The sequence below is a fragment of the Amphiura filiformis genome, chromosome 2 (genome assembly GCF_039555335.1).
Source record: "Amphiura filiformis chromosome 2, Afil_fr2py, whole genome shotgun sequence".
Lineage (NCBI taxonomy): Eukaryota > Metazoa > Echinodermata > Ophiuroidea > Amphilepidida > Amphiuridae > Amphiura > Amphiura filiformis.
Window position 1 is genome coordinate 38,237,035 of NC_092629.1, and position 25,209 is coordinate 38,262,243.

At 33.6% G+C, this 25,209-nt stretch overlaps 1 protein-coding gene across 1 annotated transcript in view; it reads left to right on the plus strand.

Annotated features, from left to right (window-relative positions):
* The window catches only part of LOC140140539 (patched domain-containing protein 3-like), a 260,394-nt gene that overhangs the window by 125,098 nt on the left and 110,087 nt on the right, over nt 1-25,209 (plus strand). The window contains exon 2 of the mRNA XM_072162300.1: nt 20,584-20,830. Coding sequence (XP_072018401.1) covers nt 20,584-20,830 — 247 coding nt within the window. The remainder of the gene's footprint in view (nt 1-20,583; nt 20,831-25,209) is intronic.

Below are 25,209 nucleotides of genomic sequence, written 5' to 3' on the forward strand. Positions count from 1 at the left end.
CATGTTCGGCACAACTGGAACAGTGCCACAGGAAAATATATACTAACTATAATACTATGATTAGGAATATTAGTATATAAAATGTTAAAACCATGTTTGGCACAACTGGAACAGTGCCACAATAAAATATGTACTAACTATAATACTATAATTAGGAATATTAGTATATATAATGTTGAAACCCTATTCGGCACAACTGGAACAGTGCCACAGGAAAATATGTACTAACTATAATACTATGATTAGGAATATTAGTATATAACATGTTGATACCATGTTTGGCACAATTGGAACAGTGCCACAGGAAAATATGTATTAACTATAATAATATAATTAGGAATATTAGTATATGTAATGTTGAAACCATGTTTGGCACAACTGGAACAGTGCCACAGAAAATATGTACTAACTATAATACTATGATTAGGAATATTAGTATATATGATGTTGAAACAATGTTCGGCACAACTGGAACAGTGCCACAGGAAAATATGTACTAACTATAATACTATGATTAGGAATATTAGTATATAACATGTTGATACCATGTTTGGCACAACTGGAACAGTGCCACAATAAAATATGTACTAACTATAATACTATAATTAGGAATATTGGTATATATAATGTTGAAACCCTATTCGGCACAACTGGAACAGTGCCACAGGAAAATATGTACTAACTATAATACTATGATTAGGAATATTAGTATATAACATGTTGATACCATGTTTGGCACAATTGGAACAGTGCCACAGGAAAATATGTATTAACTATAATAATATAATTAGGAATATTAGTATATGTAATGTTGAAACCATGTTTGGCACAACTGGAACAGTGCCACAGAAAAATATGTACTAACTATAATACTATGATTAGGAATATTAGTAAATATGATGTTGAAACAATGTTCGGCACAACTGGAACAGTGCCACAGGAAAATATGTACTAACTATAATACTATGATTAGGAATATTAGTATATAACATGTTGATACCATGTTTGGCACAATTGGAACAGTGCCACAGGAAAATCTGTATTAACTATAATACTATGATTAGGAATATTAGTATATATCATGTTGAAACCATGTTCGGCACAATTGGAACAGTGCCACAGAAAAATATGTATTAACTATAATACTATGATTAGGAATATTAGTATATATAATGTTGAAACCATGTTTGGCACAACTGGAACAGTGCCACAGGAAAATATGTATTAACTATAATACTAGGATTAGGAATATTTGTATATAACATGTTGAAACCATGTTTGGCACAACTGGAACAGTGCCACAGGAAAATATGTATTAACTATAATACTATGATTAGGAATATTAGTATATAAAATGTTAAAACCATGTTTGGCACAACTGGAACAGTGCCACAGGAAAATATGTACTAACTATAATACTATAATTAGGAATATTAGTATATATAATGTTGAAACCCTATTCGGCACAACTGGAACAGTGCCACAGGAAAATATGTACTAACTATAATACTATGATTAGGAATATTAGTATATAACATGTTGAAACCATGTTTGGCACAACTGGAACAGTGCCACAGAAAAATATGTACTAACTATAATACTATGATTAGGAATATTAGTATATATGATGTTGAAACAATGTTCGGCACAACTGGAACAGTGCCACAGGAAAATATGTACTAACTATAATACTATGATTAGGAATATTATTATATAACATGTTGATACCATGTTTGGCACAATTGGAACAGTGCCACAGGAAAATATGTATTAACTATAATACTAGGATTAGGAATATTAGTATATAACATGTTGAAACCATGTTTGGCACAACTGGAACAGTGCCACAGGAAAATATGTATTAACTATAATACTATGATTAGGAATATTAGTATATAAAATGTTAAAACCATGTTTGGCACAACTGGAACAGTGCCACAGAAAATATGTACTAACTATAATACTATGATTAGGAATATTAGTATATATGATGTTGAAACAATGTTCGGCACAACTGGAACAGTGCCACAGGAAAATATGTACTAACTATAATACTATGATTAGGAATATTAGTATATAACATGTTGATACCATGTTTGGCACAACTGGAACAGTGCCACAGGAAAATATGTACTAACTATAATAATATAATTAGGAATATTAGTATATAAAATGTTGATACCATGTTTGGCACAATTGGAACAGTGCCACAGGAAAATATGTATTAACTATAATAATATAATTAGGAATATTAGTATATGTAATGTTGAAACCATGTTTGGCACAACTGGAACAGTGCCACAGAAAAATATGTACTAACTATAATACTATGATTAGGAATATTAGTATATATGATGTTGAAACAATGTTCGGCACAACTGGAACAGTGCCACAGGAAAATATGTATTAACTATAATACTAGGATTAAGAATATTAGTATATAACATGTTGAAACCATGTTTGGCACAACTGGAACAGTGCCACAGGAAAATATGTATTAACTATAATACTATGATTAGGAATATTAGTATATAAAATGTTAAAACCATGTTTGGCACAACTGGAACAGTGCCACAGGAAAATATGTACTAACTATAATACTATAATTAGGAATATTAGTATATATAATGTTGAAACCCTATTCGGCACAACTGGAACAGTGCCACAGGAAAATATGTACTAACTATAATACTATGATTAGGAATATTAGTATATAAAATGTTGATACCATGTTTGGCACAATTGGAACAGTGCCACAGGAAAATATGTATTAACTATAATAATATAATTAGGAATATTAGTATATGTAATGTTGAAACCATGTTTGGCACAACTGGAACAGTGCCACAGAAAAATATGTACTAACTATAATACTATGATTAGGAATATTAGTATATATGATGTTGAAACAATGTTCGGCACAACTGGAACAGTGCCACAGGAAAATATGTACTAACTATAATACTATGATTAGGAATATTAGTATATAACATGTTGATACCATGTTTGGCACAATTGGAACAGTGCCACTGGACAATATGTATTAACTATAATACTATGATTAGGAATATTAGTATATAACATGTTGAAACCATGTTTGGCACAATTGGAACAGTGCCACAGGAAAATATGTATTAACTATAATACTATGATTAGGAATATTAGTATAATGTTGAAACCATGTTCGGCACAATTGGAACAGTGCCACAGAAAAATATGTATTAACTATAATACTATGATTAGGAATATTAGTATATATAATGTTGAAACCATGTTTGGCACAACTGGAACAGTGCCACAGGAAAATATGTATGAACTATAATACTAGGATTAGGAATATTAGTATATAACATGTTGAAACCATGTTTGGCACAACTGGAACAGTGCCACAGGAAAATATGTATTAACTATAATACTATGATTAGGAATATTAGTATATAAAATGTTAAAACCATGTTTGGCACAACTGGAACAGTGCCACAGGAAAATATGTACTAACTATAATACTATAATTAGGAATATTAGTATATATAATGTTGAAACCCTATTCGGCACAACTGGAACAGTGCCACAGGAAAATATGTACTAACTATAATACTATGATTAGGAATATTAGTATATAACATGTTGAAACCATGTTTGGCACAACTGGAACAGTGCCACAGAAAAATATGTATTAACTATAATACTATGATTAGGAATATTAGTATATATGATGTTGAAACAATGTTCGGCACAACTGGAACAGTGCCACAGGAAAATATGTATTAACTATAATACTATGATTAGGAATATTAGTATATAAAATGTTAAAACCATGTTTGGCACAACTGGAACAGTGCCACAGAAAATATGTACTAACTATAATACTATGATTAGGAATATTAGTATATATGATGTTGAAACAATGTTCGGCACAACTGGAACAGTGCCACAGGAAAATATGTACTAACTATAATACTATGATTAGGAATATTAGTATATAACATGTTGATACCATGTTTGGCACAACTGGAACAGTGCCACAATAAAATATGTACTAACTATAATACTATAATTAGGAATATTGGTATATATAATGTTGAAACCCTATTCGGCACAACTGGAACAGTGCCACAGGAAAATATGTACTAACTATAATACTATGATTAGGAATATTAGTATATAAAATGTTGATACCATGTTTGGCACAATTGGAACAGTGCCACAGGAAAATATGTATTAACTATAATAATACAATTAGGAATATTAGTATATGTAATGTTGAAACCATGTTTGGCACAACTGGAACAGTGCCACAGAAAAATATGTACTAACTATAATACTATGATTAGGAATATTAGTATATATGATGTTGAAACAATGTTCGGCACAACTGGAACAGTGCCACAGGAAAATATGTACTAACTATAATACTATGATTAGGAATATTAGTATATAACATGTTGATACCATGTTTGGCACAATTGGAACAGTGCCACTGGACAATATGTATTAACTATAATACTATGATTAGGAATATTAGTATATAACATGTTGAAACCATGTTTGGCACAATTGGAACAGTGCCACAGGAAAATATGTATTAACTATAATACTATGATTAGGAATATTAGTATATATAATGTTGAAACCATGTTCGGCACAATTGGAACAGTGCCACAGAAAAATATGTATTAACTATAATACTATGATTAGGAATATTAGTATATATAATGTTGAAACCATGTTTGGCACAACTGGAACAGTGCCACAGGAAAATATGTATTAACTATAATACTAGGATTAGGAATATTAGTATATAACATGTTGAAACCATGTTTGGCACAACTGGAACAGTGCCACAGGAAAATATGTATTAACTATAATACTATGATTAGGAATATTAGTATATAAAATGTTAAAACCATGTTTGGCACAACTGGAACAGTGCCACAGGAAAATATGTACTAACTATAATACTATAATTAGGAATATTAGTATATATAATGTTGAAACCCTATTCGGCACAACTGGAACAGTGCCACAGGAAAATATGTACTAACTATAATACTATGATTAGGAATATTAGTATATAACATGTTGAAACCATGTTTGGCACAACTGGAACAGTGCCACAGAAAAATATGTACTAACTATAATACTATGATTAGGAATATTAGTATATATGATGTTGAAACAATGTTCGGCACAACTGGAACAGTGCCACAGGAAAATATGTACTAACTATAATACTATGATTAGGAATATTATTATATAACATGTTGATACCATGTTTGGCACAATTGGAACAGTGCCACAGGAAAATATGTATTAACTATAATACTATGATTAGGAATATTAGTATATAACATGTTGAAACCATGTTTGGCACAATTGGAACAGTGCCACAGGAAAATATGTATTAACTATAATACTATGATTAGGAATATTAGTATATATAATGTTGAAACCATATTCGGCACAATTGGAACAGTGCCACAGAAAAATATGTATTAACTATAATACTATGATTAGGAATATTAGTATATATAATGTTGAAACCATGTTTGGCACAACTGGAACAGTGCCACAGGAAAATATGTATTAACTATAATACTAGGATTAGGAATATTAGTATATAACATGTTGAAACCATGTTTGGCACAACTGGAACAGTGCCACAGGAAAATATGTATTAACTATAATACTATGATTAGGAATATTAGTATATAAAATGTTAAAACCATGTTTGGCACAACTGGAACAGTGCCACAGGAAAATATGTACTAACTATAATACTATAATTAGGAATATTAGTATATATAATGTTGAAACCCTATTCGGCACAACTGGAACAGTGCCACATGAAAATATGTACTAACTATAATACTATGATTAGGAATATTAGTATATAACATGTTGAAACCATGTTTGGCACAACTGGAACAGTGCCACAGAAAAATATGTACTAACTATAATACTATGATTAGGAATATTAGTATATATGATGTTGAAACAATGTTCGGCACAACTGGAACAGTGCCACAGGAAAATATGTACTAACTATAATACTATGATTAGGAATATTAGTATATAACATGTTGATACCATGTCTGGCACAATTGGAACAGTGCCACAGGAAAATATGTATTAACTATAATACTATGATTAGGAATATTAGTATATATAATGTTGAAACCATGTTCGGCACAATTGGAACAGTGCCACAGAAAAATATGTATTAACTATAATACTATGATTAGGAATATTAGTATATATAATGTTGAAACCATGTTTGGCACAACTGGAACAGTGCCACAGGAAAATATGTACTAACTATAATACTATGATTAGGAATATTAGTATATATGATGTTGAAACAATGTTCGGCACAACTGGAACAGTGCCACAGGAAAATATGTACTAACTATAATACTATGATTAGGAATATTAGTATATAACATGTTGATACCATGTCTGGCACAATTGGAACAGTGCCACAGGAAAATATGTATTAACTATAATACTATGATTAGGAATATTAGTATATAACATGTTGAAACCATGTTTGGCACAATTGGAACAGTGCCACAGAAAAATATGTATTAACTATAATACTATGATTAGGAATATTAGTATATATAATGTTGAAACCATGTTCGGCACAATTGGAACAGTGCCACAGAAAAATATGTATTAACTATAATACTATGATTAGGAATATTAGTATATATAATGTTGAAACCATGTTTGGCACAACTGGAACAGTGCCACAGAAAAATATGTATTAACTATAATACTATGATTAGGAATATTAGTATATATAATGTTGAAACCATGTTTGGCACAACTGGAACAGTGCCACAGGAAAATATGTATTAACTATAATACTAGGATTAGGAATATTAGTATATAACATGTTGAAACCATGTTTGGCACAACTGGAACAGTGCCACAGGAAAATATGTACTAACTATAATACTATGATTAGGAATATTAGTATATAACATGTTAAAACCCTGTTTGGCACAATTGGAACAGTGCCACAGGAAAATATGTATTAAATATAATACTATGATTAGGAATATTAGTATATATAATGTTGAAACCATGTTCGGCACAATTGGAACAGTGCCACAGGAATAAATGTATTAACTGTAATAGTATTATAAGGAATAGCTGTATTGTAATGTTAACCCCATAGATTGGGAATACTATATATCTTTTGTTGCAAAGAGGAATGATACTATTTCATGATTTACTGTCATACATGTAAGGAAGTATATTAAGTTTATACATAATTTCGTGATTGCTTACATGAAGGTAAGACCCTAAAATGGTCAACAATGATGTTAAACTTGAACAAATGCTCCTGAACTAAAATGCTTAATTATTATTACGTTCATTTGGTCAAAAACAAATTGTGGGTGCTATTAATTCCCCTTCGTCAGATAATATTGGGAGGGAACCCATCCCTGGGATCTACGTGTATTTAAAAAAAAAAGATGGTTTGGTGTATCAAAAGAACGATCTTTGACATTCATTAAAAACCACTGAAAACGTGAAAACAAAATGTTTTTTTCTTGGAAAATTTGGTAAAAAGTATTCTGCTGAAACAAAAGATTAATGTTGCAATATAAAAAGGATTCTTAATTCACAGCTAATTGTTTCCATATTGTTTCTGTTTAACATGCTTGTAAGGGGCCGTCCATAATTTTCGCCATTTTCACTTACGTACAAAGCGTACGTAACTTTTTACCCCCCTCCCTCCCTCGAGTTACGTACAAATAAAATGGCGAAAGATTTTCGAGTAGGGCTACTATTAATAGCAAAATTAGTTACAGTTTAGGTTAAAGGGTCGATTAGGTTTAGGGTTAAGGTTATATTAGTGTTCCAGGAGCTATAGCGCAGTTGGTCTGATTAATGTTTTTACAGATACATCAGTTGAGAAATGCTGAAAAAACTTTTTTTAACCATATTTTCATGAAAGCGAAAGCCATCAATAAATTAAAATACAGCTTAAAATGCAGCCCGAATCTAAACTAAATGACTAATGCACTCCAAATTCTGCTGAACATCCTATACTCTCTTTTCCACTGAGAATCCCCGGGATCACATCGAACTAGGGGGACATCCCTTTGGTATGTTTGGTGTATGTTCTTGCAATTAAACTATTGGTTTTATATCTTTTGTCGCAACAGTAACAATCCACACTAGAGCCTTTGCTGCCATTGATCCTAGCGCAGATAGAAAAAACTTTTTTTTAAAGTATTTTGGTATGAAATAAATTAAGCATAATGTAAAATAGGACCACTACTGTGCATATTAGACAGAAATCATTGTTTGCATGGCATCTGTTATAGAAATAGTTAAAACGAATTGAACAATTTTAGGTCAATTGGTTATAACTTATGAATAAAAAATATATTGGAAAATACCATAATTTTTCACTTTCATTTTTTTTCTTGCTCAAACAAATCGCCATTTTTCTTACGTACACATGCCCAGGATTTTTACCCCCTCCCTCCCTCTTACGTACGCTTTGTACGTAAGTAAAAATGGCGAAAATTATGGACGGCCCCTAATGTCCTCACTATTAAAATAATGACTATTAACTTAAGACACGAAAAAAGATGTTCTTTTTAAATCGAATTTGACATGTAGTGCGATGCGACCGACCCATATATTGAGCCTTTCGATGTTGTTATTTTGCAGTTTATCATGTTGACAGACTACAATAAAAATATCAGCGCGATGTGACAATAATATACATGTACATAAACTATAATGCTCGTAGCACGTTTTTCTCTGATGGCAACAAAAACAATCGCATACCACGTAGCCCTTTCCTTTAATAATGTTACTTAAATCAGTTCAATGTGAAAATAATCTTATATAGAAGAGATAAACTTCAGCAATAGCGTAACGGAATTAGCCAATAACATCGTAAAATACCGTGCAAAGAAGATGCCGTTATTTGACCTTATCTTCCGATTCACCGCCCAAAGGAAGGCTGAACATTTCTTTCATTAACGATACCATAGATATAAATGATGATTGGATCTTGGCAATCCACGGAGATGTATATCTCCTTTAGTGTAATGTAAGGCAATGTTTTCATGGAATACTAAGGCTGATTTATCCGTATAACGTTAGGCGACAGGTGAATATATAGTCATATCAGAGTATATCTCTTGAATTATACGGAAAGCTTACGGAAGATACTCTAGACTATACAGTACAGAAGGAATTGAAGCCTCAAGACCTGAAGCATCACATTGATTTCAAGCTTAAGACGAGTAAAGGAAGTTGCATTTATTTAGTTCTTCTTGACATTAATTTAAAAAGGCGGAAAATATCATACTATTTCGGATTGTCTTTTCATAGTAATAACATCAATCTTAATATACCATATTCGTTCAACATGGCTTTGAACTCCTCTGTATCTTTGTCAGAGTGTTATTATCGGGCATGCCTCGCGCCGGGGCCTCGCGCTGCGCGCTTGCTCGCATCCATTTATTGCCACTCATCATGCTCATTTTGGAATCATCGACGTGAACACCAGAACGTGCTTCGTTGGTGACAAGCTCTGTAAACGTGATTTCTACACCGCGGAATCGTGCTTCCAGCAACCCTTGTATTAAATCCTAGGCTAATCGCCTGTGAATGCAATTAAAAACCAGCACCGGTCATGCCGGTTGCAATCTAACTATACGAGGAGAAAATAATAATTATTAGCAAATTCATCACCTGAGAACAGGATCCCTCGGGCATAATTTTAATAGATAATAGCAAACTGATAAACTTATTATTTTATTACTACTGTAGAAAGCACACAAGTAGTTTTTCTCAAAAATGATATGACAAATATTTTTCCATGGAATATATATATTTGTTACCTATGAAGAAATTGAGAAGTTGTACCATATTCATATTTTCTTTCCTTGGAACGTGTATCAGAAAGCTACGTACATCATTGTTCTATATCGTCTGCATGTCGTACAAGCACCTTTCATTTTGTCAGAATTACTTTCCAACTGGGAAATAATAACGACAAGATTTGGATTGTATAAAGTCTAATCACATTAAGGTTATTAATTATTTTAAACTGTTGTGATTTGGTAGTTCACAGCATCTTACGAATGGTAGTGAGCTTTGGCAAAAACTGTATTGCTCAATTCATAGCGAGTGTGTAGAAGAATTAAAATATCACAGATATACTTTTATAGGTGCTGCGGTTCTTGAGTTACGTTGTAAAGAGGGCTGAAACAACAACACTTTTGTAAAACGTACATAACTCATTAACAACAATAAATTAAGCAAGTTTGCAAAGTATATGGATTTGCAGAATGAACTTTTGCAAAACATCAAGGTGTTATTTTTCAATAATATATTGATCTAGATAATGAAAATCGATTTTTAGGTTGCTTCGACCAACAATACCTCGTCTACCCTTAAGGATTCTCATGTAAGTACCTGGTAAGGTCATGAAAACCATTTATTTGTCTCTTTTCATTCCATTCCATTAAATTAAACTAAGATTTCCTGTGTTTCATAATAATGAATTGATGTATTTTGTCTTTGCGAACAATATAATCATGCACCATATTGCTTATTCACAACTTCTTCAAGAGCAACTCAACAGCAAGACGACTTATACCCATATATTTTTATAATCCAAATGATAATATTTCTCTTTTTACTTTTTCTGAACATTTTTTCATTTTCTGTCGTCTGCCAGACAGTACAGTAAGTAATACACTAATATTGTCTTCTTTGATCTACGATGACAATAACAGTAATGTAATCAGCAGGCCAATCCAATATGTCAAATTACGTGCCTCGCTCTTTGTATGTTTTCACAGATCTGTGTGTTTTAGTCAGTTTCGTGATGATATTACATCTTTGCAAATAAGACGAGGTTACCCATAAGCTATATACATCACTATAGGGCCTTATTAATTACATGTTGCTTTAGATATGGAAGTATACACATGTGTGATCTGATCAGATAAATTTTAGATTTTCCATCGTGATTAAGAACTTAACAAAAAAGAAAAATACAAGTAGGAAACAAACAATAAATTCCATAAGGAAATATATTTAAGATCCGCTCACAACTATAGGACAAAATGACGACATTTTCCTCATTTTGATTTTGGTTGCTCGGATGGCATTTCTAATTCATTCCAAATATTGACATCCAATTTCTGATGAGAAACAATAACCCAAGAGATATTACCGAGGGGTGTAATTAGTTTTATCTGTGTTCAAATTCGAGGCATTACGGAACGGTTTCAGATTAATTAGGATGAGAATAAGTATCTTAAAACCCATAAGCAATACCGTATACCTTAACGAGTATCAATAATATAAGGAGGGGTTGTTTAAATGTGTACCATATTAAACCATTCTCGTAGTAGTTAATTAGGCGTTGAGTTCATATGATGAGTATCTATTCTTAACACACATTTTCTGGAGATAATTGTGTATTTTTTTCTCTAACATACAGACAGTTGATATCAATATTGTTCACGATTGATGAACTAATTAGGTGGGATAAATTAACCAACTTATCACTCTACTTCATATCCAAATATCACACAAGAGAAACTAGTTTGACATATATAACCCAAGAAAGCTATTATAAGGAATATTGTACTTATTGTACTTATTGTTAACTACTCATTTATTGTCAAACGAAGCTGCGTTTGTTGTTTAACAAACTCTAGAAAAACCCGGTAAGAGCTTCACATTTAAAGAGTAATTACGTGCAAAATGTTGTCATTGTGACCCCTCCTTTTTCTCCACACATACATGCCGTTCGTTTTCATTATGTATGATACAGCTTACCCCACAAGAAATTAACAAGAAACTGAGTTTACAGTGTCAAGAAAGACACACTCAGGAAGTCGCGAGTAATTTCTGAAGAACTCCGTACCCTACGACAAAGGTAGTCGAATTCGGAAACAATGCTACGGAGGTCGTTCAGGGCGTAATCGTTGGATAACGCTAGTCAATACTGAATAAGCATAACCTTATGAAACATCCAAGCAGTGTTGTTTGAAATTCACATGCATCCACATAAAATCTGATGCACCAGATATTGACAATATTATTAACACCAGTATTATAACGTAATAGTATCCTCATTTACGCAAACTGCGTCAGGAATTAATAATATGGATAAAGAGTTTATACCCTTTACCATGTACACCACTTTACTACAACAGGTGATTTTAACTCCATTATAAGCTACGCTACCCAAGATTATGTTCTGTGTTTGACCTTATCATGATCTGCCCGAAGGCTGGACCTTATCTTATTATAAAACAATAGACCCGGATGATATTTCGGATATGAGTCGTCTAAGGTGATTATAACATTGATGAGATGCAATGTAAGATGGTGTTTGCAGTGAGCGTCACGGAATGCTTCTTCCCTGTTATAGGTTATCCAATGGTTTATATGCAGTGGCATAGATTTTTCTTTTTACTTTTCTTGAACAAATGCGCGTGAAAATTTGTCATGTTGAAGCTAAAATGGGCAACAATGATGTTAAACTTAACCAAAGGCGCCTGAGCTAGAATTGTATTGATGTTCATTTGGTCAAAAACTAAATATTTTTGTGGAATAATATTGGGAGGGAATTCCTCTCATCCCCGGGAACTATTCCTGGGAACTACGAACGGGGATCTACGTGTATGGGTTATGTTTTATGACACATGACTGACAGAAATAACCACCTTGTATACAAATTATAAAAATAGGGGATGGTTTAGTGAATCAAAAGGACGACCTTTAACATTAATTGAAAAACAAACGTATGTTTGCTATCTGTTTGTTACTTTTGCAATCTAGTTTTCAAAAATATACTGAAAAAAATATTTCAGTTGCGATAAAAGGAATTTTCTTAACTCGCAACTTTTATAGTATATTAATAGCCTATATTAACAAGTTGTTTTCATTTTTAGCCACGAAATAATGATGACAATATTATTGAAAAATGCTATGCCACTGGCCTATATTTTGGACTTTTTAGGGTTTTTTGATTGTTTGGGTTTGTTTTGTTTTGTGACAAACAAAAAGTAAAATTTGAGCCGATGCGACATTAACATACATAAAATGTAACCCATGTCCCTCAAACTAAACAAGGAAAACAATCGCATACCGCGTAGCCCTTTTTATTAATGCTACTTAAGGGGGTACTACACCCCTCGATAAATTTGTGTCGATTTTTGCATTTTTCTCAAAAACTAATAACACAGTGGTAACACAAGTTATGTATATTATAGGGGCAAGAAATCCAATTAATACACTGGAATTTCAGTGACCCAAGACGAGCGGTTCGTTATTTATGATAAGAAATAAGGTACCGCTAGGATGTATATTTCCTATCATATATACTGAACCGCTTGTCTTGAGTCACTGAAATTTCAGTGTAGTAATTGGATTCATTGCCCCAATAATCTACATATCTTTTGTTACCAGTGTGTTATCATTTTTGAGAAAAGTGCAAAAATAGTCTAATTTACCAAAGGTGTAGTACCCCTTAAATAAGTGAAATAAATCTTATGTAGAAGACGTAAACCTCAGGCAATAGCGTAACGGAATTAGTCAATAACATTGTAAAATACAGTATAACGAAGATGTCGTTTTTGACCTTATCTTCCAATTCACCGCCGAAAGGCTGAACATTTCTTTCATTAATAAAATCATAGAAATAAATGATAATCGGATCTTGGCAATCCACAGAGATGTATATCTCATTTAGTGTGATGTAAGGCAATGTTTTCATGGAATACTAAGGCTGATTTATCCGTATAACGTTAGGCGACAGGTGAATATGTAGTCAGTTGTCAGAAATGCCGAGTATTTTTCTAGAATAATACGGAAGATACTCTAGACTATACAATACAGAAAAGAGCCCCAAGACCTGACGTATCACATTGATTTCAAGCATAAGACAAGTAAAGGAAGTTGCAGATATTTAACTTCTTCTTGACATTAATTTAAAAAACGGAAAATATCATACTCTTTCGGATTGTCGGTTCATACTAATAACCTAATTTGTTAATATACTATAATTCGAAACATATTCCTTATAAATAATCTATATTTTTTGAAGGTCAAGAAGTGCTTATATTATCAATGAAGGGGTTCAGTAACTTTCTCCAAGGTGGTGTCGACTCCAGACGACAAGTTTCATTTTTTTATAAATTCAAAAATTTCAGAATGGTAAATTGTCATGACCATATTTTGAATCAGAATGAAAAATGCATCAAAATTAGTACAAACAAGACTGGTATTGGCAGTGACGGTGCTACAGGGGGCCAAGGGGATAATTTGTCCTCCCAAAAATATTTTCTTGCCCCCCCCCCCCCAATTTTGAGGCAAACCCCTAGAATTACGTAAATTTCCGCTTCGATTTTGCCCCCACGCCCCTGAAATTCACTTCCCCACCCCCACCCCATCCCCCCCGAAAATATCCTCTGGTGCCCCCACTGGGTATTGTCCAGGGGTTTTTGAGAATGAGAAAGCTCTTGATAGTTTGATAGCCTATGGCTAGCATGCAAAGCATTAAGTTCATTGTAACATTAGCTACAAAAAATTAAAACACTGTAAACGCTGAAACACTTATCGTTTTAGTAAATCTCTAGAAGATGCTCTGTTTTTGACCGTATCATCCATGTAGCGCCCAAAGGCTGAACATTATCTCATTAAGGATGCCACAACTTAAGGTAATAATCAGATCTTCTCCATCTATCTGATCTAAATGTAAGAGAGTGTTTTACGTCGTTTCAGGGGAATACTCGAGGCTGATTTATCCTAAATGATCTGTGACAACTGAAAGTTTAATGAGGAAAGGTTCTAGGTTATAGCCGTGGTAGCCTTGTACTCACAGTTTTAAATGTATTCAAATTGTCCATACTAATAGAATTCACAGACGAACAGACGTTAAGGATTAGAGAAATTAAGGGGTTAGAATTAACCCTAGAAATACTGAGCTGTATTTTGTAACATGGACTACGAACACTCTCAGAAATAAAGGTTTTAAAACGGGTCCAAAGTTGCCCTCTCAGGAGTACCCTTAGATACAAGACCGTTTTCTGTTCTTTAGAGAACCTTAAAGGGTTCTCCAAAATTAAAGAACTTCTTTTAGAGGTTCAAGAGGGAGGGTTCTCCTGAGAGGACGAAAAAGATTCTATCTAGAACCTTTATTTCTTTGAGTAATTTTCCATTATAAACGTCATATACTGTTATATTTGTACCAATGCATAGCTATTGATCTTCTCTAGAGAACCTTCTTTAGAGAACCTTTAAGGGTTCTCCAAAATTAAAGAACTTCTTTTAGAGGTTCAAGAGGGAGGGTTCTCCTGAGAGGACAAAAAAAGGATATATCTAGAACCTTTATTCTATCTAGAACCTTTATTTCTTTGAGTAATTTTCCATTATAAACGTCATATACTGTTATATTTGTACCAATGTATAGCTATTGATCTTCTCTATCCAGTGATACCAACAGAAGTACTAACACTCCCCCACACAATGTCGCTATGACGTCATCTTGTGAGGCGCCAATGCAAATTTTGGAAATTCTGGCTATGTTCAAAAGTATAGGCAATATTGATTTTCGGATAAAAATTCTACGAACATGTGATTTCACCTCAATATAAAAGGCAATGACTATTTCAACCTAACTAAGAAATAAAAAGTCAATTGCTCTTTAAATAATTTTACAAGAGCGAAATGAAAATCATGTATTTTACTGTAGAAGCCAATGGTGGGCCTCACCAACCCCCCTCTATGGTCGTCTTTGGTGGTCGATCGGTCCTATACCCCCGGGCAAGGTGCTGTTATCACTAAAAAGAGCGCAGGTCGTTACGGCGTAAACGGATAAAAAATCTTAGCGGGGTTGGTAACCCTCTCCCCCCTCTTCGTAGTTCTATGATAAGGTAAGTTAAAACTATAAAGTTACGGATAATATTAAAAGATTGGATTACTTTTGGTTAAGGCGACAAAACAACTTGTTCTGTGTGCCCGACTACGTTTTGGGGATTTTTTTTTATAGCTGCGTCAAAAAAAATCCCGAAGACAGATTTGTTGACCGAAATGGATTAATTTTGAAAGAGTGTTTAAAAAAACCCGATTTTTAGGGTCATTTAGCCTCTTCGAATCCCGACCGAACGTCCTCCCTCCCGAACAAGGTTATATTTACATCTTCGATACCTTTTTATATCTAGAGTCAACAGCAATATTATGTATTTGGTGTTCTATATTGTAATATCAGAATCTTACAATGCGTTATTAAGATTTTTTAGCTTATCAATAACATAATAATAAATACCTATAATTTTGATATACTCTCGCGTTGAAAAAATATTTGTCGACCTGGTTCTATCCATATAGTAATTTATTTTCCTGACGCAATTGGGCTATTCCATTCAAAATCCACGCTCCCCCTGTGGAAGAATTTGGAAATAGCATCCACAGGGAGAGTATACATTTTGAATAGAATAGACAATGAGGTAACTTCTATTTGAAATACTTACTACAGTTGTGAAAGATAAAGATAAAATCATAAAACATCTGACCAATTACAGTTGAAAAACATACTCCCCCTGTGGAAGATTTTTCCAAAATCTTCCACAGGGGTTTGTGGAATTTAAATGGAATAGCGCGTTAAGTGAAATTACTTTTACCGGGTAAAAATAAATGAATAATATTTCTTCATCATTCTTTATTAATCAGCTATTAAGGGTAGACGCGGGATTGTTGGTCGAAGCAGCCAAAAAAATCGATTTTTTATTGTCTAAATCCATATACGAGTATTATTGAAAAATAATACTTTGATGTTTTGCAAAAGTTCATTTACAAATCATATACTTTGAAAACTTGCTTAATTTATTGTTGTTAATAAGTTATGTACATTTTACAAAAGTGTTGTTGTTTAAGCCCTCTTTACAACATAACTCAAGAACCACAGAACCTACAAAATATTCCTGTGATATTTGAATTCTTCTACACGCTCACAAGGAAATGAGCAATGCAATTTTTGCCAAAGCTCACTACCATTCGCAAGATGTTGTGAACTACCAAATCGCAACACTTTAAAATAGTGTATTACCTTAAATAGTTCAAAATCAGTTATATTGATTAATTGATTCGTTTGTTGTTGAATGAACCGCTAAATTTATATTGCAACAAAGGTTAATATTGCTACTAAATTATTACAAACACAATTTCAGCACGTTATTGAACTTAAGTGAACCGACTGATGCAATATCAAAATTCAATATCAAAATAATGATATATATGGTGTGCAGAGTACAAGAGCATCGGAGTTGACATTTTAGGCAAATTTTGGAAGTTGAAGAATTTTGAAAATATATTTGAAAAGACACAATTATTTGAGGTGCTAAAATGAATAATTAATATTGAATTAATAAACAAGACACCGTAATTGTATTTCCTACTATATCGGAAATTTCAAAAAATTTAAATTACTTAATATCAAAAGGACATTCCTCGTATGCAGAATGCAATTTGATGTATCTGATGTGCTGTCAGGTGCCACAAAAATTACAATGCAAACGTTACTATCCGATCCCTTAATCATGAGCGCAATATCTTCGTGTCACATAACATCGTCTCGCACGAATATCAAAATAAGGATTATGCACTTACGTCATCTTCATTTTACAATAAATAATTACTTTACCATAACTTTATTTGCAACAATCTTGATGTAGATTTGTCTAAATAGTCCAATAAAAAACAATTCAATCGTTCGTAACTGAACAGCTTCGTAACACCAGCAAAACATAGTTCCTGCAAAACCTATGTAAAAGATGGTCTTGCTCTCTGCAATGGGCTATTCCATTTAAAAATCACACTACCCATGCGGAAGATTTAGGAAATATTCCACAGAGGGAGTATGTTTTTCAAATGTAATTGGTTATAATTAATCATTTTAAACCCATATTCCCCCTGTATTATGGTTGTCCTATATCTTCCAATACTGGAGTGAGTATTTCAAATAGAAGTTATCCAATTGTCTATTCTATTTATACTCCCTACGTGGAAGATTTTAGCTGAATCTTCCACAGGGGTAGTGTGGATTTCAATTGGAATAACCCAATATGATATTAGCCCGTCCAAGTAGACACGCAGTATCTTTAAACAGACAGTAAAGCAGAATGATTCCACCTTTTAATGCCATATATCATCTACTATGCAAATAATACAGCTTAGACTCAAGACAGGGAGTAGCACCCAAAAGGATAAATAACTGTTTACAGCCCTAATCACCTTTGTTTCCAATGGACATTTTATTGTGAAATTTCATTGTACAAGGAATACATTAAAAAAAATTCCACATAGCCCCCGGATGAAAAGTATTTAATTATCTTTGTAATCACTCAAAAAGCATTTTGTGAGAATTTTACATCCGAACTAGATGCTATTAAATTTTTATGAGCCTTTTTATTTTACATGTAAAGTCTATGGGGTTGACGATTAGAAATAGACGGCAACCCTTATTTTGGACACTAAAATGCCCATAAAAAAAGAATAGCACTTAGTTCGGATGTGAAATTCACACACAATGCTACCTGAGTGAGTACAAACATAATTAAATACATTTCATTCGGGGGCTATAGCAAAAACAAAAAATGTCCTATACCTTAATGGTTATGAAACAAAGGTGATAATATGGAAAAAGGATGTTTAGTGTATTTTCTTTACTAAAACATTACTTCCTTTTGTCAAGAAGGTAAAAGGGGTACTTTCTTTGCCAAACTATGTGACATAGTTAACCAACATATGGTAAAATTCTGTGACAGAATAAAACCTCTTTGTATATTATTAAACCGTTTTCCCATGTGAGTTAAATAGAAAAGTTAACCTCAGCCATGCCAAAATGAAGTAAGTTCTTAGTGATGTAACTAACAGATACGCCTTTTGACAACATCAGAGCCGTGACGTTCTCTTTATATTTTCTGTCGAAGCCATATATGATAAGCTTACAGCGTCTTGGCAGATTCTTTATTTGATTTCATGTTCCATGGCTAAGATGTTTATAAGGTCAAACGATAACACAATATCCTATGGTTAATAGAAAATGAAAGCGCTATTGGCTAGTAATACTATATAGTACCTCGAACATTCTGCACTGTCACGACACTGTTCTTTACAGTCTATAGATAAATCCAACGATCCAAGTGATGGTCAGAATTCGATCAGCTATTACTGGGTCCCGTACCAAATTGGTGTTGTGTGACTACCGAATTGGGTGGATTAATGTCGCTTTAAAAAAAATCAATTGGTTACAAAAAACAGCTAGCTTCGACTATATTTATAAATACGTATTTATAAAATACGTACGTGACCCACGTACCAATACCAACAAGTGCGACGAAACGCTCATTCTATTGACCACTATACAGAAAGGGATAGGAACAAAGGGATAGGAACTTATTAGGCAACTATCATCAATGTATCAAAGTTATTGTAATAACATTGCGGACGGAAAAATCTGAGTGAGCGGGCAATTGACCAATGTTGATTTTACACTACAAACTCCTTAAACAAATCGGTCATTTTTACCAAAGTTTTAGTTAAAATTGGGATAGTTACTCATTCTTATACTATGGCCAAAATTTTTGCAACATGACACCTGTTACCAACTGTCAACATTTGATGATCAATTGCCTCAGGCGAAGGTCACTTCCTGGAAAGCAGGACTGAACACGATCATCCAATGTAATTGATTCCCCGTCTCTGCCGTATACTAGTAATAGCTCTTGGTCGTATGATAAAGTGGTAAACTGTGACTGGGAAAGAATTACTTGGAGAACTAAAGAATTGCATTATTACAAATGTGTAAAATACCCGCGAAGAAAAACAGCCTTTCGCATTTTATACGTTATTATGTTACAACCGTTGTTCCCTTATGGTGTGTTTCTCAAAATTGAAGTCGTGATGTTGCAACTTTCTCTACTTCTAAAGATTAGCATCATACTGACTTTGTTAAAGAGGTTAACCTCTTGCCAAGACATTAAGATGGTTTTTCGTATAATAGTTAAACATTGTGTGTATGCTAAAAACTGGACTTTGAACAACATTGAGGGCACAAGTTTTTAATGCAATCAAACAGAGACCCTTGAAACGAGTTTTAATTTTAAAAAAACCAATCAACTTAATCAGTCATGTTGCATAACATATTACAATTCTATTTTACACTATATTCTGCAAAAACACAGATACATGTAGTAAGCAATAGTTTTAGCATTCACTAACATTTACGATGCTTCCTAATTAGTCTCAATTCATCATAACTTACGACGCATCGTGCATCCATTTCATAAACGAGTTTTGATCGGTACCCTTTGTATGTAATTATAAATTTAGTACCATGCCGGGACTCTTCAGAATGTTACAACTAGTAAAAGGTTATTCGTAGCGTCGCACAGTTAAGAAGGGTTAAAATTTTAGTAAAATACATCCATGATGCCCTATTTAATTGACATTATCACTCTCTCGATTCTTTCTTGATGTATATCTCTGATCCGTATCTCCTATACATCTTTCTCTTTTCAGATACGGAAGAACAGTTGGGAGCCATCCGTGTGTTTGCATTATAGCTAGTATCTTACTTGTAATAGTATGCTCATCGGGACTGGCAAACTTCCGGCGTGAAACAAGAACGGAAAAACTTTGGGCTCCGTCTGGGTCTCAAAGCCTCAAAGACTTATCACGTGTTCAGTATTATTTCCCGCCAAAATACAGACGAGAGGTGTTACTGATAGAAGCAGACAATGTATTGGATCCGAAAGTGTTACAAACTGTGAGTATAAAGATATTTATTTTGCTTCTACATGTAGACTGTAATTGTCACTGGGTTAATTCACGTGTTTAATTGATGATGGTATTCTTAATAAACAATGCTCAAGCAACCGATATTTAACGAAAAATGCGTCAAGAACGAACAGATGTGAGAAAATACGTTTTTATTATAGCTACAACATCAACACCTTGTATACTTAGGCTATGCAGGTGGCGCGTTATCTTGGAATAAATGCACGTTAAGCTTAAACACCGCTAAACGCCTTTGAGAATAACGCCAAGAGTGTGTAATAAAGCCAGGTGTCATAAAATGATGCAACTGAATACATGAATTCAAAACCCACCCAAGTCCATGGGAAGTGATTTTGAGAAAAAAAAACCCGTGTATCATTTTAATTCCTTCAGTTAGATTGACCTGGTCAATATGGTAAGTTTTACGTGCAGATGAGTGGGTTAAACTGTATTAGGTATGACGATTAGCATTTCATGGACTTCGTGGGGGTTCATTTTAAATGCTGGACTTGGGTGGTTTTTGAATCATATACAAAGACAACAATGTTGGAATGAGATTACCACTAGTAAGATAATACAAAATAAAGCACACAGGTATGTATAATGTTGATAAGCATACTGCCATGTAATATAAACCACACACTTTCCTTGATTAAGCCCTTTTTTTTCAAAAGTCACTCTCCAGCAATGAATGTGCTACAAGTGGGCTTTTATACATAGTGGATTTTAATCAATGTGTTATACAAGACTCAACTCCTGGACTTGAGTGGTTCTTTCATACATGCTATTTTTCACATGCTCAATAGACACAAATGATGAATTTGGGTTGTTCTTTCATACATATAACAGGCCTATGTATAGCAACAATTTCCCATGCTTAACTCATTTTGGCCAAAGTATGGACTTGGGTGGGTTTTGTATTCATATATTCAATTATTTGTTACAAAGCAAACAATGCTGTTATTTTGTGTTGTTGTTGATGATGATGTGTTGTTATTATTGTCTTTGTGGCTGCTCTTAATACTCTCTTTACACTTACATAAAGTTACCGCAGCTATTCTTGAATTAGCTTTTGTAATAATTATTGTTACGGTTTGTAACGCTTTGACATAGAAGCAATGATATCATTGTTGTATCATCAAGTTCCTTGTTTGTAACCTGAATCCAAAAATAATACTAAAAGTGGATTTTTTCACTTGACCCATCGCTTAACATCTTATTCTGAATATAAAGTGACAATATTCGAAGTAGTGAATAAAACCGGGAGGTCATTGACGCATTGGTCTCGGTATCTCATATATCTGAAACACAAGAACCTTTAATATCCTATTACTATTGATTTCATCCATTCTCATCTATCCGTGCACAGTTCTTTAACACTAATATGTTTGTACAATCATATAAGTGACCCTTAAGAGTGTTGGGTACAAAAACTCATACTCCACAACGTTAGGTCGAAGTTTGCGCTATGATTGTTATATGGAGCCTGAAAACTGTGACTTTTTTGGCAAGATAATCTTGGCACATACGGTTAGTGTAAAACTCTTGATTTTATCCATGGCACGGCCATATGTATATAGAAAGATTAATCTTATATAATAGAAGGCACGTTTTGTAGTGTTACTTGATAGCGGCATTTTCTTCATGATTTGTGTTATCTTTTTAAACAAAAAACTGCTTTGCTCGTTCGTGACATAATAATACGTTCTCGCCAGTTGCCACGGAACCAATCCACACCACCCTTCGCCATGCATTAGTTTCCCTAAAATTAAGATTTGTCGAACTCGATCGGCTGTTATCCGCCCCGACTGCAAAATTTGATACAGAGAACATTTCTAAATAATCTGACTTGAGGATGATTTGAAGTGACCTACACTTGAGATGAGTCTGGTATTCATTCCTAGCTTTTATGTAGCCGACAAATGCATCCATTTTGATATGGATGTACGCATATAGTAACGTATTACCATTTAGTCCTACTAATTTATTGAAAGTTTGTTAATAACCATTATTGATGCAGCATCAACGGTCTATCCCAAGATTGGGACAATTTGGATGCGATGCCTAACAACAAAATACTGTTTTCTACAGACAAAAGAAGAGACTTACGTATCGTACACTGGAAAGTTAAAACAATCAAGTATCTGGCGCACAAGGTTGACAGTACGCAACGCAATTGATGCAATGAGGACTAGGGCTGAAACCTGTATTCGTCAAGGAGCAACCAGGTAGAGGGCAGAGCAGCACAGTAAACTCACTTCAAAAGAACCAAAGACAAACTAAACAGCCCTTTTCAGGGCTACCTTTTATTCCAAAACGAGAAATGTCTTATGTTGTCAATTAAAAGAAAGCAAGAAACAATAAATTAAGAAAGTAAGAAACATAATAAAACAAAAGGCAATAACTGAGAAAAACATAAGTAATTGCAAGTATAGCAAAAGAAGTCCCATCCCACATAAATTTCACCCATATTAATGACACTTAACAAAATCCATAAGCCCACCGGTAAATCCCATTCCCTAAAATAAAGTTGTTATTTTATGAAGTTATCATAGAGGAATGTTTTATATTCATGCATGGTATATGCACTTTTCAATCTTTGAAGTAGCCAAACTTCCTCCGTGGACAGAGTGAAAAACGGATACATTTCTTTAAAAGGGCATATCTTCAAAGGTTATGAGCCACTTGAAATAATTGTTTCGGTTTATTAAAGCTAACGGGTAAAGGCTTCTTTACATACCAACATATACTTGATCAACTTTTCTAAAATAGAATAAAAAGAGGGCGGGCGCAATGAGGGGCACCCTGTATTACAAACTAGCGCACGAGACTAAATTAGTGATACTTAATATTGATTCTATCAATAAACAAGGGATAGAAGAACCGCGCATCTGTTTTCTCAATTTTAACATTAAATGATGCCGCTTTTTCATTTAAAATTGCCATCCCCAAAATAAATTGATTTATGCCTAACCCATGCCATCTCTCCTTCGTGATCATCTTTATTCTACATATTGATGCGTGATTTGAATATATATTATTAGCTTTTGTTTATGAAAACATGGAAATTGAATTCCAATACATTGCAATAAGCAAAGGTATCATGTCATAACAAAGTCCACTTTTCAATAACAACATTTCTTATGCATCTAGAACAAGTTATTGGCATCAAAGAATTTCTTCTTCTCTATTGTCTATATTGTCGGTATCTTGTCTATATTGAATACATGATACTAATAAAAATAAAACGTGGATTGGCGGGAACCTGTCATAACTCGTGGCATCAATCTTCTTCCTCTTATCTGTTGTCGTCTGCTAACCACGTAACAAGCCCAGCAAGTGAATAGCACAGGATGTTCCATATAACTATGATGTAATTATATAACAAGAAGCAAAGTTTTTACTTTTGGTTGGAGCAGTATAGCCTGCGGTCGGCATTTACCAACTTTCAAAGCATATTGGGTTGTTAGTCCGTGATCACGTGACCGCTAGTGGAATAGTGCATAGTAAATATAGCAATAGTAATCACGTGATTTGATGAGTCTGTTGTAGATGACGGGTAGAAGATAGCACCCTTGGTCCTTGTGGTCACTGTTGCTGTGTTGAATTTGCATGGCTTCTCTCACTCCTCTCCAGTACCAGTTGTTCTCTGCATATCTGTAATTATAGAATTCACTATTATTGATAGCCCCTAGCCATGGTAACGTCACCTGTTCTTTCCTTCCAAAGTAAATCAATTTCTGATTTATTTATTATATTTATATACAGATTTGCACTTGATCAACTGACCGCACAAAATTCGCCGGCGGGCCGTAGGTTACCCAAGCCCAATTTAAAATATGGGTCTCATTTTTTTTTTCTTCATCATCACTGTGGTGTTTTTACATGAATTTCCATGTCCTATTCTTTTGGTCTTCCATTCAAGCTCTAGACCTTGACGCACTCCTCTCCCAACTACACGTGTTTTCTGACACAATAACCCTGTTTATTTGTCTTATGAATGGTCTGTCTCTCCAGACAATTTCACCGCTTTAGAATGTCTAACAGCTTCATCCATTGAATTGTACATTTCGAAATACGGCCAACGATTCTTCCTATTGGTTAGAGATCAATTTGTAATTTTCGAGATACAAGTAACGATCCCTCTCATTGGTTCGTGATCAAGTTGCACATGTCGAGATAAAAATTAACGAGCACTCCCATTGGTAGTGATTAATGACAGGACGGGGTTAAATCATTTCTTAATATATATTATTTGGTACATCCTGTAATCATTATGAATAATTACACTGTTTTATAGAGGCCGTCAGCGTGACGTCATATGCCGCCATCTTGTGGGTACACGCTGCGATGGTCGTTCGATCTCCA